The sequence below is a fragment of the Melitaea cinxia genome, chromosome 10 (assembly GCF_905220565.1).
Source record: "Melitaea cinxia chromosome 10, ilMelCinx1.1, whole genome shotgun sequence".
NCBI lineage: Eukaryota > Metazoa > Arthropoda > Insecta > Lepidoptera > Nymphalidae > Melitaea > Melitaea cinxia.
The window spans coordinates 1,438,230-1,454,576 of NC_059403.1; the positions used below are offsets into that span (position 1 = coordinate 1,438,230).

General features: G+C 31.7%; 1 protein-coding gene across 1 annotated transcript in view; it reads right to left on the minus strand.

The window, feature by feature from the left end:
• The window catches only part of LOC123657150 (sodium-independent sulfate anion transporter-like), an 84,797-nt gene that overhangs the window by 51,290 nt on the left and 17,160 nt on the right, over nucleotides 1-16,347 (minus strand). The window contains exon 4 of the mRNA XM_045592729.1: nucleotides 10,384-10,558. Coding sequence (XP_045448685.1) covers nucleotides 10,384-10,558 — 175 coding nt within the window. The remainder of the gene's footprint in view (nucleotides 1-10,383; nucleotides 10,559-16,347) is intronic.

Genomic DNA, 16,347 nt, shown 5'->3' on the forward strand with positions numbered 1-16,347 from the left:
CCTACTGTGCCCTACAGTAACATCGTTTCTCACCACCATGGATAGACTAGTTGAGATCTCTTATAGAGATAAGTTTGTCCTTGCCAAATTTCTTTGTAAATATGATTTATAATTGTTTTATAAAATGCAATAAAGAATATAATAAAAAGAGTTATATTTTATTGTTTAAACAAATAAAAAGACTCGAATGTTATTTAAGTAATATTATAGCATACAATTAATAAATATCCAACTGGCTAGACTGCTTATAATGATGAAAATGACCTTTGCAAAAGATTATAACAGCACGCATCTGCTTTTGATACTGATTGACACTTGAAGCTAAAAATAATGTATGTTACTCGTAGAATAAGATAAAGTGTCAACAAAATCAAAACTAAAATCAAATTTTGTTTCTTAATCGAAGTTATAATAGCACATTTTATTAATTTTACTATTTTATTATTTTTTAGTAAATGTGAAGCTACCAACGATTGCTAAAGAATATTCTGCAGTGATAAATCGGCAAGAAACTTCGCAGTTAAACTTATTAACCTACTGCACTAGCTAATATTGCTCCTGGGGGGAATTGAGGATAGGGTCAGCAACGCGCTTGCGATACTTCTGGTGTTGCAGACGTCTATAAGCTACAGTAATCGCTTACCATCAAGTGAGCTGTACGTTTGTTTGCCAACCAAGTCATATTAAACGAAATATATATTACAATTACACAACGAATTAGATCAAATGCTTCCAAATACGCAAATAAATAAAAATACCAATACTCGTAATACAAATACGAGTAAATTCCGGATCTCGTACACTCAATATACTTTTAATTTGCACGTTTAATTATAAAATCCCTACGCCTAATAGACCATACAGCTAGATTTATTTAAAACATGATATCATCCCGGAAATGTAATAGTAGATAAAACTGCTTTGATCTTTTCAATTTGAGAATTTTAACATGTTTATTTGGAATTTTGAGGAAAATTCTATTTTATAAGACTCACTTCAATCGAAGTAATTTTCGTAAAAAAAACTTTATATGATTTATATTGTATTTTTGTGTATGTGTTGTATTAAAAAATGCATGATCATTAAGCTATAGTTCACAATATTATTAACGTTTCATAGGTCTTAGTACCTCCTTTGTAGATCTTCTAGATCTTGATGGGAAACTAGCGTTCGCCTAGATTTGTCCTTACTGTAATTGCCTTCATTTTGTAACCAATCAGTATTGTGAATTGTGAATTTGGTTTTCTCGAAAAAACTTCCTGTAGTGTTATATTTATTTAGCTAAAACATTTATCGATAATTTTGGATCCAATAAGTAACTTGCACCAAACTTTGGAAATTGACTTGGAAAAGGTCGTCATGACTGAAGCCAAAGAAATCCGAAGTTTTAAGCTCGACTAAAAGCTTTTGGCATCCGTTGAGTTTCTGAGACAATTTAAATGGAGTATTTTTGTAAAACAAATTAAAATCTAATCATAGCCACATTACAAAATAGTTTAAATAGGATAAACAAAACGATTTCCTGAAATTACTAAAAGAACTATCTATTTACTTATGTTGTTTTCCTTTTATAACTTCCTTCAAATTTACAATAAATAAAAAATAATAATAGTAATAAAAAAATATGGATTTAAATATATTTTATGATGAATACTTTTTTTTCATATCAACTAAACATGTGCTTAGTTTTCAAAAAACTTTTTTTTTTACCCGACTTCAAAAAAAGGAGGAAGTTACTCAATTCGACAATTGAGGAAAACTCTCGAAAATCCGCATAACTTTTTACTGTGTGTACCGATTTTGATGATTTTTAAGTTAATCGAAAGCTGGTGTTTATCATGTGGCTAGATTTAAATTTCATCGAGATCTGATTACAACTTTTGGAGTAATCTTTGATAATGCATATTTACTTGACTATTTTTTCGTCTACCTACCTCTAATTCGGTTTTTTTTTTTCGTTTGCCTGCAAACACAATTATTATTTTAGTTGTATTTACAGTCGCTATTCATTATAACGGCTAGTACACAATACGACAATAACTTACCATCAGGTGAGGCGTACGCTTGTTTGCCGACCTTGTTATATACATAAAAAAAGAAAAAATAATAATTGTGTTACAAGTCGTACAAATGAAGCTGCTTATTAGTTTATCGGGACAATTCATTAGCTTCATTAAAACGAACACAGTTATCATTGCTAATTTGTACTGCTAATTATCTATGGATGAGCAAATCTTATATATTAAATTCTCATGTCACAATGTTACCCGAGTAGAAATTTTTTCGACTTCCTGAAAAGGACCGGACCAGGCATGCCTGATCAGGATTAGATAAGGCATGTAACGCAGATGATTGGTCTGGACCCGATCATCTCATCCTGATCAGGTCCAGATCAGGAAATCTCATCTCATCCTGATCTGCCGGTTCGGTCCGGTTCTTTTAAAAAACACGAATGTATATTCTTGAAAAAATTGTTTGACAAAAGAAAAACGACGATATTATAAATGTTACTTAACATAATTATTATGATATTTATTTCCGTTTATTTTTTCCAATGTATTATTTATTTATGTTTTTACTTTAGATATTAATTATTTTTATTTATTTTTATGTTATTAATTAATTATTATTAATTAAATTTTATTTCTTAACTTCTAATATTTTACTACTAATTAACTATTTTCTATTACTTACGACTGCTCCACTGTGTAGAAATGGACTCCTTGCTAGACTGTCCTAATAACTGTATATATACTAAGTGCGCTTAAAAACTTTAATAGCGCGATTCAGGCTCAGTTCGCGTAATTTCTTTCAGGCTATCCTGATCTGGACCGGACCGGGTCCTGATCCAGTATGCCTTACCATACTTGATTATATTTTACATCAGGCTATCCTGATCTGGACCGGACCGGGTCCTGATCCAGTATGCCTTACCATACTTGATTATATTTTACATCAGGCTATCCTGATCTGAACCGGACCGGGTCCTGATCCAGAATGCCTTACCCTACTTGATTATATTTTACATCAGGCTATCCTTGTCTGGACCAGACCTGGTCCTGATAGAGCTTGCCGGATCCGGCATGCCTCATTGTATCCTGATCCGGTCCAGATACATGATCTGGTTGAGCCTGACCTTTTTTCTAGTCGGGTAGTTACACAACTCCTCCGAAACGGCTGGACCGATTTTTATGAAATTTTGTGTGCATATCGGGAACTCTGAGAATCGGCCAACGCCTATTTTCATACCCCTGAGTTATAAGGGGGACTATGTTATAAAATAAAGTTTGCGGGGTCAGCTAGTTATATATAAAATCGTCAAACAATAAAACAGTTTTTATTACTTGATTTTTCTTCATAATAATACCCGTTCACAAACAACAAATTATTTTAAAACAACAACTATCAATAAAATCTCTGCAATCCACTATGTTATGTATGTAGGTAGGTAGGTATGTAATTAAGTGTGTATACGTTGTTTACATATTACGTAAGTATATTTACACATTTATATCTCGCTTTAAATGGTATATCATAATTTTATTATATTAATTTCGGTGTAGGTGTACCTACACCGATACAACGTCATCTCTTCTACCCCTAGGTTGCCCGGAAGAGATCGCTTTTCAGCGATAAGGCCGCCTTTTGTATCTAATGTTACGTAGTTAAAATAAATTTGATATGTATTAATTCTGTTTTGGTGTACAATAAAATGTATTGTAATATTATGTTATGTTCACAACTTATTACCATTTTTAGAAATGTCTGCAGTGACAACTTTAAAGATGCAAGTAAATGGTAATTGATAGGATAGGATTTCTAAAGAAAAACATTTATAAATTGATATATTTTATATTTCTTAATAATACTAATACCTAAAATAGTGTGCTTTAAAATTTTTATTTAATATTTTCAGTGAAATAATTATGAACGCTTAAAGTTATTATTTCTTAAAATATATAATAATATATTTATTATATTAATATACTCTAGCTGACTCGGCAAACGTTGTCTTGTCGCTAAACGCTATTTAAAAATAGGGGTTGTTGGTACGAAAATTAAAAAAAATAATTTAGGGATGGACTATCCTTAACATTTAGAAGGATGGAAAATAGATGTTCGATTCTCAGACCTACCCAATATGCGCACAAAATTTCATGAGAATCGGTGAAGCCGTTTCTGAGGAATTTAACTACAAACACCGCGACACGAAAATTTAATATATTAGATATATTTCTTAAAATATACATTTTGTTGCTAATAACAAGGTAATTTACTATTTTATAAATAAATTTATGACACTATATATAACGTATTTTGTTAAATTCTAAAGGATCGTATAAATCAAATGCCAAAACAAAAGACAATGCTCTAGTTAATATCTATAAGACTCCGCTTCCTACAGGCGGATATGCGCTCCATTATTTATATAACAAATGTACGACCACTATTTTAAGAAGTATTGAATACCCTTATTCAGTTTGAAATATTCCTAGATTATGTTCCATGCTTTAACGAAATATATTTTAAAATTTAATTTCGTTTACTTTTTTGTTTGTGATTTTTATGTTGTTTATCCTATACGATATATAAATATTTATTATAATAATTATATTCTTATCAGTGAAATAATTATGAACGCTAAAAGTAGGCTCGTACGGACCTTCCCTTTCTTATCTTCCCTTTATTTTTGTATGCTTTTGAGACGACCACGATCGTTCTGACAAAAACGTATCGACCAAGAAGAAGAAATGTTATCAATAAAATATCATACAATAACACTAAAAATGTTTTTATACATACTGCATTGCAACTTAATAATGTAAGTTATACCTAAATTTTAACTTGTAAACTAATTTTGACTATAAATATTAAACAAATAGTAATACATTAATTCCTTTTTTTTATAACTAGGTTGGCATCAAGCGTACGACTCATCTGATGGTAAGCGATTACCTTCGATTAAAAATAATTGTCAGACTTACAAATTTACAAACCTAACAATAGTAACATACTTTCATCGTAAATATATTAAACATAAAGCACTTATTCACGAAAAATATCGATATGTTTAGGCATTTATATGAGGGGATTTGTAATACATATAAAAAAAACGAGTGTGCTTTAGACCACACGACTGAAGTAAAACTTCTGTAACTCCATCTAACTTATATCTCTCTCTTAACTTCTTTTCCTCAACTTCCGTTCGCTTCACCCGATCACACTTTTCGTAACGCTCTCGTCAAGCTTTCACCAACTTACTCCCCAAGTCAAGCGTGCGTAAAGAAGTCTCACTTCGAAATTGGCAAATTTAAAACGACTTATAGTTATGTTAAACATCAAAGAGTTATTGATCACGTCGCAGTTGTACGAAGAAACGAAATGACTTCGTTGTATGTGAACAAAATAAATCACGGTTATGTGACAGCTCGGTGCAGCTCTTGAATCAAGCCGTAAATAATTTTTAACATCTGGTCGCCATTTCTCTTGTACAGAATCACGGTTGTATATCAAGTCAATTTGCATAATACTTAACAAAGTTGGTATACCATAAAACATTAAATATTACGAATGTTATCTTAATTGAATTTAAATTGAATTCATTAATATGATTGAGTCTGTTTCGTAAATATATATAAAAATGTTTTCTGTAAATACTCGTATATGAGAATTAACAAAAGTGTATCTTGAAACAGTTATCAATTTTGTCTCCTAATTAAATTAGTTTAGTTACTTAACTATAAACAATATTGCCTGTACGAACGGTAACTAGGTTTAGTGGCAAGATTTTAGCATCACCAGACGATTGAAAAAAAATTTGTTTACGGAATTGACTTTGAAGGGACGCGGAGCGAGAAGCAGAGGATAGGAGCGGATGGAGACGTCACACGAAAGCTCTCTGTACCATTGAGGTACCATAGGACAACAACAACAACAACGGAAATGACAGACTGAAAAATTCAATTAAAAAGTCGTGTGAAAACAAACACGTTACCCGAAACGTTAGGTTTAATTCCAAACACAAATATTGAGGTCAGGGACAGCAAAATATAATATATTGTTTAAAGTCTGTAGCAACGCGACTAAGGACGTATTTCAACCTTGCAAAACACCACAGCTACATACTACTCTCATTATAGAAAAATATCTAATCCCAGTAAAATGACGTTTATAATGCAATTAATATAGTTGTTGTTGTTTTAAAATTTATCTCAAATAGGGAAAGGCAAAGGACTATAATCCATACAGCCTAGTTTGAATTTGTAAGTTTCGTTCCGTACAATTAATATAGACATCAATATGTAACACATAGAAGGGTTATATATACGAACATATCCTCACAACTATATGTTAGTGAAGGCAACGCATTGTACGAGGCTATAAATTCACAGGATATAATCAAAATAGATCATCACAGTGCACTAACTTGCAGCTGCAATAAATCGCAGCAAACGTCACACTTTTGTTATCAAATTGTTATTTCCGCTTTATTATTACTACGTCCATTAAACAGTTTGTATAATCTGCTTTCTCCTGTTAGTACATGCTTTGAGTACAAAATCTATTATTATTTAATTCTATTATTTATTTGTTTATCATACATATAGCTTCATAATAAGGATTATACGTATATATAATACATGAAACAAATTGTTACTTATTTATATCTAATCTGTAGTCTGGTAGAAGTTTGAATGTAATTTAATTAGACATTCCTATTAAAATGAATATTAACTTTGGAATCGCAAATATCATTCAACGAACTTCCCAAGTCACGATATTGCTATGTATGTTTTTTGATATAATAAGTATTTTCATGTATGAGTAATCAGGAGTATTTTTAAAAAACTTTATGGAGTATTTATTAAAAAACAAATTCCGCAATCATTGAAAAGTATACGCTCAATCTCCTCAAAAATTTTAGTTAGCTTATAATTTATATGTATATTCACAACAATATCAATTATTTTAATTTTATAAAGCTGATTTTGAAGCCTACTTGAATGAGATCATTTTTGATTTTGATTGTGTCTGGACTCTTCCAGACTCAATCAAAATCACTCGCCTAGTTAAGATGGCTTTTCAAGTTTCTTTATCTGTCACAATTTTCAGGTCAATTTTTCGATGTAAAATGAAAATTAATTAGGTACTATTAACGTGACGAGATACGTTATAAGTAACCGTATATGAATTGATGTAAATATTGCAGTAGTTCCTACTGTATTACGTTACTACTCTACATTTAGATAGAAAACTTAGCGCCTTTTTTAATTCAAGTATATTTTCTTCCTGGATATATTGACACATCATAAACGCATACACAAACGAGAAACGGACTAATGAATGTGTGTAGATATCATTGAAACTCATCGTTGTGTAATGAGTTCGCAAGTTTCAATTAAATATAATATTTTTATATTCAACGGATATCGTTTCGGACCAATTCTTACTTATAATTAGAAGGAAAGTATTACATCATATTAAACAAGAAAATACAAATAAATAAATACATATAAATATTCATTTGCAAATGGTCTGTTGCTAAAGTACGCAACATAATAGTTGTTATTTAGGTAACAGCCTGTAAATATATCTTCTAACCTAATATTATATGTATATAATTGGATGCTATTTATCTGAAGTATCATTACTTTCTAATATATAAAATTCTCTCTTCAATATATAGTCTCATAAATTCATTTATAAAATAGTAAGTTGGCTTGTTATTAGCAACAAAATGTATATTTTAAGAAATATATCTAATATATAAAATTCTCGTGTCGTGGTGTTTGTAGTTAAACTCCTCCGAAACGGCTTAACCGATTCTCATGAAATTTTATGTGCATATCGGGTATCGGCGAGAATCGGCCAACATTTATTTTTCATTCCCCTAAGTTATAAGGGGGGGGGGGATTGAGAATAAGGAGGATAATGCAAAACAATGTTTGCGGGGTCAGCTAGTATGTATATAAAAATCTCGCATCACAGTGTTTGTTATCGAACTCCTCCGAAACGGCATGATCGATTTTTATAAATTTTCGTGTTTATTTGGTTGGTCTGCAAATATGTCGTAAGCTATTTTTATAGCCCTAGGTAATAATAGTGTCCGTATCTGTATGGCAGGACGATGGGCTTATTATACTAAAGCACAGGTTATTATAATATCCCGAATAGGATAAGAAGTCAAATAACCTTTTAAGCAATTTGAATAATATTAATAATATATTAAGTATTAATAAACATATTATACGTTTGCCAGATCAACTAGTAATATAAAAAACACACATATATAAATAAATATACGTACTTCATGGAGATTCCGTGGAGTGATTGAAATCATAAACCTAACTGCAAACAGCGCCAAGGAGCTATCCAAAATGTATGTATATAATAATGAGATCAGTAACCCTTTTTACGTCCTTCTAACCCTTTTATAAGAAGTACAAGACAAGAGTTTACACGAAATCGCTCGCAAATATTTTTTAATTCCAAGGAAATCAGCGTTTTCTATTAAAAGTAAATTAAGCATGAGAAGAGTTTTCGCACGAATACTTCTGAATGCTAAAGAGGAGATCCTTGTTCTCTATAGATAGCTACAGAGAGGACGGCCCCGAATTTACCAAGTAATTGAATTGAAAATTTAAAAGATTTCATTGAGAAGATTTTCGGATCTTAAAATCTAAATAAATACAATTAAATCGTCGAAATTTATGGATGGATATCATTTTCGAAAGACTACATCTACGTCGATATTTTTTTTTTTGTTATATTGATTAAAAAACAAAATGGCTCACATAAGTACGTTTACCGGATAGGCTATTATTTTATAACTGTTTACTTCATATGTATAAAAAAAAAAACTCAAATTCAAACTATTTTAACTCAAACCGACCTTAAAATATTTTTAAACCATCAAGGATTACAACAAAAAGTAACAAAAAACATAAACTTTTGAGGAGTCGCAGAACAAAACAAATTGTTTGCGTTTTTTCTCGCATCACAGTTCGTTTTTTCTCATATTTTTTTATTAACCAATTTTTTTTTTTAATAAAAAAGCCCAAGAAAATAAAAAGAAAAGACATAAACAGAGTTCAAGGACCTGATACACACGTTATATATATCGCTTATATAACATATACCACAGATCATTTGAATTATTAAAGGTTTGTGGTCGATCGATTGATATATTTTAACAACCGCTATAGTGAAGTGGTGCTAGTAGTCACTTAAAACACCGAGGGTTTGAGGGTACGATTCCCGCTCGTGATTGATATTTGATTTGTACAAATATATATAATCTCTTTCAGGTTTAAATGTCTGTCCTTGAGGGTCTCCCCGCTATGCTTCGGAGAGCACGTTAAACCGTCGATCCCGATCGTTATCATAAATATCTGATAGCGATCGTTATTCATAGTATGAAATATATCAATAACATAACGCCATAATAGCAAAAATGTGACGCTTGGTTCCTACATTCAGAAAACGTTACGTTAATTATATTTCGAATACGACACGTCCGAAAGTTAACAATTTGTAAGAAAAACGAATCGTTTTCGATAGGTAGTAACCGAGATTATATCGACTAAAGATAAACAAAAATTGCCAATGCTTAAAAATGAACATTTAAAGTACCAACATTTCATTTAACACGATGATGCTATACACATATAGTACAATATCAAAATGATTGAATGATTTATTTATTTAGTCTGTAACATTCTGTAACATTCATTCATCTTCTCAACAACATCTGGGCATAATATAAGGCTAGGTCGACAAACAAGCGTACGTCTTACGTAATGGTAATACGTAGCCTATAGACATCTGCAACACTACAAGTATTGCAAAACGTTGCCGATCCTACCCCCAATCCCCTCCAGAAGCCCTGGTCACCTTACTCATCAAGGCACATAAAACTGCTTGAAAGCAGTATTATTTAGCTGTGATCTTCTGTTAGGTCGAAGTACCTCCCCAGTCGGACTACTCAAGATTTTAAGCGTAATGTTTCCTGCTATGCCCTACCTCAGTTAACATAAGCTTCTTCCTCCGTGCAAGGAGAAGGGTCAGAGATTAATCCACCACGCTGCGCCACTACGTAGCGGATATATTCTCTGTTATTAATAGTTTTTTGATGATGAGTTTTTGATACGAAAACTGTTAGACATCACTATTTAGTACGGGTTTCCGACCACATAGAAATAGATCTCAACTTACGTCTTTACTTACATTACTTCCAAAGATACGTTGGTTAATTGCACTACCTATTAAAATACCATTTATACAAAACTAGCACAGTAAAATATCTATTATATCATAGGTATATGTCAAGATACATAACAAGAATAAAGACAATTATGATAGAAAAAGGCAACTCCAACTCACCGGTAAGTATAAACGGTCTGTTTCTGTCTTCATGAACAAAGAAGGCCACGACCGATGCTATGAGAACCACGAAAGCGTTCCGCCCCACGCCGACGAACCACAAGCTCCGCTGAAGTATCACTGTGCGACCGGCTTTCTCGTCTTGTGAGTCTTTAAACTTTATATCCTTTAGAGCCTAAAATATATCGTATTATGTATTTATTTCAATATTATATTGTACTAGCTGTGTGTCTTTGACTTGGTCCGCGTAGAATGTAACAAAAAAGTTGTTGTTCAGTTCGCAGAGTTAAAAAATAATTAAATTTCTAAAAAAAGGTAGATTAAGTTACTCCTTATAACATAGCTCAGTTCGGTGCTAGTTACGCGAGCGCACACATACTAAATAATCCTTTGTCTCAAACTTACTTAAAACTTTGTATTTATAGTGTTTTTTACGTGTTTATTACGAACAGTGTTGTGTTTCATATTATAGTACCTGTTTCAAAATCAAATTCTATGTGTATTTTCAATTATTTCTTTGTTTTTGATAGTACTTTTATTGAATAAGTTGTGAACGCGGTGACTTTTAGTGACCTCTAAATCATCCGTTGTCACATAAGAACAAAGACTTTAAAATTCCGCCTAGTTTTTAAACTTCCTCTCTGAATTGGTTGCAATATTCGACCGAATCGTATATTGAGTGTTTGGTCTAGCGGCACGGGGTCTTGCTTTTGTAGTCGCGTGCGCTGTGACGATCCTGAGTTCAAACCCCGCTTCACTCGGAATTTAACATTTTTAAATATTAGCTATATTTTATCAAAATGAAATTTGCTTGCTGCAACTTGACGACAGGTGTCTCTGAGTGCTTGTCGTGTTCAAAGTGTAGTAATAATTATCACATCAAATGCCTATATCCATCTGACAAACGGAAAGAATTACCCACAGATACAAAAAAACATTGGATTTGTCCGGAATGTACGGTGGCTCAGCCAAGATCTGTTAGAAAGGATAGTACACCAGTGCGAGTGCAATCGATGTGTCATTTGCACAACGATGTTGATAATGTCAATTCTCGAAGAGGCGCCGCGTCTGAGGTTTATGATGATTGTGTCTTGGACTTAACTGATAGGACATCGCTTATCGACGTAATTAAATCTGTTATATCCACTGAATTGGCGAGTTTTAAAGCGGAAATCAATGTTATTATGAACCCAATTAAAGAAGAAATAAAATTAATTAAGAAAGAATTTGAAAATTTTAGAGAAAGTTTGGAATATATTAATACGAAATTCGAAGAAATGGTTAAGCGCACGGATAGTTTTCAGGAGGAAATTAAGGTTTTATCTAAGAAATGTATCGAAATCGGTAAATTGAGTAGTTCTATTGAAAAAATCGAATCCGAAAACAATAATCGAGAACAATGGGCTCGTAAGTCTAATGTAGAAATATATGGAATTCCCGAAAAGAAAAATGAAAATCTTATTTCTCTGTTACAGACTATAGTTAATAAGACAGATCTACAAATAAATATGATATCGATTTCGTTACTAGGGTGGCCTCTAAAAAGTCTGAAAATAAGAAAACCAAACCGATTATTGTACGTTTTTTATGCCGATGGAAAAAAGATGAATTTTTATCAGTTGTCAGAAAATTAAAGCTTAGAGGTACTGATATTGGTTTTAATGATGGTAACAGTTCGATATTCTTCAACGATCATCTCACCAGCACAAATAAAGCGTTATTGCAATCGGTGAAGAAGGCAGCAAGTGATAAGAATTATAAATATGTGTGGGTGAAAAACTGCAGTATTATGGCTCGTCGTTCCGATACTAGTCCAGTTTTGCACTTTACAAGTTTGAAAGATTTAAACAAAATTGCATGAGGATTATTGTACATATAGTTATGTTATTTAATTTTAATGTGTGTTTGATTGTGTTTACTTTCGTATTGTTATTATTATTATTGTTGAAATTGATCATGGTATATCGTGTGTTTTTGCGTTTTGGTTTTGGGGACATTATTATTATATATTGGGACTTACTCTTCTTTGAGTACAATATTGGACTCTCTCTTTTTTGACATTTATATTTGTGATTATTTTTAAACTGATTGTTAATGGCTAAGAATTTCTCAATTTTGTATCAGAACGTCCGCGGCTTACGTACTAAAACAAACTCATTTTTTAGGAGCATCTTGGGTGTGGATTATGATTTTATTTGTTTGACTGAAACATGGCTCTGTGATGGTATTTTCAGCGAAGAACTGTTTGATTCTAGATATTTGGTATATCGGCGTGATCGTGAGTATAAAAGTCGTGGTGATAGTATGGGTGGAGGTGTCTTAGTCGCAGTTAAGACCGATATACTGGTTCGATCGTCAGTATCAATTGATGTGAAGAATTTTGCTGGTGAAGTAATTAAAGTCTCTATTCCTTTAGAAATTGGACCTCTCCTTAAGCAGCTCCATATTTATTGTTGCTATTTTCCTCACAGTAGATTCCATGTTGAATCTCTCTGTGATTGTTTTGAACATATCACAAATGAAGTTTTGACGCATCCCGATGATAGTTTTTTTATAATTGGAGATTTTAACATTTCGAACTGTATTTGGGATTGGGATGGGAAATTTATGAGCATGTGTAACTTTGATGATAGTGACCCTGGAGTTGATTCTTTGTTCAGTTTCTTAAATATTACAGACCTAAAACAATTTAACAGTGTCCCTAATGAAAATGGGCGATATTTGGATTTAGTAATTAGCAACTCTCACTGTGTTGTGAGTCGCAATGATTCTCCTCTTACAAAGGAAGATGTCCATCATCCTACACTTAAGGTGAAATTAAGTATTGCTTATGATAGATCTACTTTTTCCACTCCTCGTAAGGTACGCTTATTTCGAAATGCTAATTATAATGAAATAAATGAAGTCATATCTGGTATTGATTGGTGTCATTTGCTTAGTAACGGTGATATCTCTGATGCTATAAATTTATTTTATGATACTATTCTCCATAATTTCGCAATATGTTCCAGTAAAAACTTTAAAAGGCGACAAAAGGTATCCTTTTTGGTATACTAATGGTCTAATAAAAATAATATGTGATAAGTTGCGTTGTCATAGGCGATGGAAAATCTATGGTCGAGTATCTGACTACAACATGTTCAGCTATCTGAGAAACCGTCAAAAACAAGTCCAAATTGAGTGTTATGATAAATATATATATATCAATCAGAATTAAAAATTAATAGGAATAGTAAATTTTTTTGGGCTTTCATTAGGTCTAAAAGGGCTTCAGTAAATATACCTAAAGATGTTTTTTTCAAGAATGAGTGCACCTCCGATGCAAGCAAAATATGTCAATTTTTTAACGAACACTTTAAATCTGTCTATTCAGCGCCGTCTAACATTGCTAGTTCTTATGGGTCCCAAGGTAATGTGTCTTCTAAAAGTAATTTGTCGTTGGGACATATTGAACTTACTGTTAATATTGTTATGAAATATCTCAGGCAGTTGAATGTTGATAAGGGTTCAGGACCGGATGGCTTGCCACCTATTTTTTTGCAATTGTGCCACAAATCTTTGGCTTATCCGCTTCTGCTTTTGTTTTCTATATCTTTACGATCGGGTATCATGCCAGATATTTGGAAACGATCTTACGTTGTTCCTGTGTACAAGTCTGGTGATAGGCATAATGTTGAAAATTACAGACCGATTTCAAAATTGTCTACTGTTGCTAAATTGTTTGAGAAAATTGTGTATGACAATATTTATCCGAGTCTTAGGCCTTTCTTAATGAGTCAACAGCATGGGTTTGTGGACGGGAGATCAACGGAGAGTAATTTGTGTGAGTTTGTCCATCGCGTTTCTATTGCCATGGATCAGGGTTACCAGGTGGATGTCGTGTATACCGACTATTCTAAGGCATTTGATAAGATACCACATGCAATATTGATAAATAAACTAGAAAGAGTCGGTATACATGGCGATCTACTTCGATGGCTTTCTTCTTACCTATATAACCGTAGCCAAGCAGTGACAGTGAAAGGGCATGTTTCCTCTTTTGTGCCCGTTTCTTCTGGTGTACCCCAGGGCTCGCACCTTGGTCCTCTACTTTTCAATATTTTTATAAATGATATACATAAATTTTTCGAGAATTCAGATATACTTCTTTATGCTGATGACATGAAAATTTTTAGGTGTGTATCTAATAATTCTGACTGCATACTACTTCAGAGTGACTTAAACAAATTGTGTGATTACTGTTCAGTGAATTCTATGTATCTGAACATAAAAAAATGCTACGTGATATCCTTTTCTCGTAAGACTAACACAATTAATTTTAATTATCAACTTAATCAAGAGACAATAACACGAGTTACCGAGGTGCGAGACTTGGGTGTTTACATCGATAGTAAATTGACTTTTAAGTCACATATTAATTTTGTTACTGCTAAAGCATTCCGAATGCTTGGCTTTGTGTTGAGAGTGGGACGTGATTTTAAAAATGTCAGCACAATTATTCTCCTTTATAACTCTTTTGTAAGATCTATCTTGGAATACTGCTCAACTGTATGGAATCCATTTTACAAATGTCATGTTGCTCAATTGGAAAAAATTAATTATAAATTTATAAAAATTTTAAGTTACAAAGCTTTGCCACATATTCAAGATATCCCGTATATTCCTTCTTTAGAAAATCGTCGATTGGAGAGAGACCAAATATTTTTATTTAAGTTACTTCGTAATTTTATTGATTCCCCTTATCTACTAAGTAATATATTATTTAGGTGTCCCAAAATAAATACACGTAATCAGTCCCTATTTTACGTGCCTAGAACTAGGACCAAATATACGCAGAATAATTTTAATTTTAGAGCATGTAAAATGTACAACCAATGTTTTCATCACATTGATTTTGCAACTTGTTCAGTGCAATCTTTAAGGAGTGAATTACGATATGCAATAAATTTTTAATTTTTAATTTATCATTAATTATTTACATAATTCATGAATTTTAGTTTGATTTTGTTATAAATTAATTTAATTATAATTTTATTATAGTATGATTATGGTATGATTAATTTTTAATGTTGTATATATCTGCATTTGTTATCTTTTAATTATTTATTATTTAATTGATGATTGTATGAAATGTTTCTATTCGTACATGTTTACCTAATTATTCAATTTACTACTGTTGAATTATTTATATTTCTGTGTGTATCGATTATTTCTTATTAATGTGTGCTTTTTAGCTTATTAATGAATTGTTTACTATTGGAAACTTTATTGGTTTATGTATTAGTTTTATAAGATTTTTTTTTTTGTATTATTGTACTGTTTGTTTCCAAAATAAAATAAAATAAAATAAAAATAAAATAAAAAATAAATAAATAGCTATAAGTCCCGTCAAAATCGGTTTGACAGTTTCAGAGATTAGCCGGAATAAGCGTACAGACAGACAAAAATTGTATAAAAAATATTTTTGTATATTATGTACCGTGTATACATCCATATGCATTAAGTAAAAAGCGGTTATTTTAATATTAAAAAACAGGCAATTTTATTTATTTGTATAGATGAATTGGTTTAACAAATCATACATATCATACTTATATAAATCCAGTCAGTGGTTAGGAAGATATTAGGTAATAAAGAATATTACATGCATACATACAAGATACGTGCGAAAACATTACCATTCTCGGTAGAAGGGGTAAAGAGGGCTTAATGCTAAAAGCGTTCTCTATCAAGCACCCATCTTTTCATATTATAAGATGAAGTGATTCTCTATTGGATTTTTTTTAATACTTACACTAAAGTTGATGATAATCAAGAGATAAAATTTTCAAAACGTGCCTAGAAAAGATAAACCCGAATGATAACCTGTAGATTATCTATTTAAATGACATCAATAATTAAATTACAGATTAATATAATATTAAAAAAGTAATTCAAATCCGTATCGCCGTATCGATAGTATTC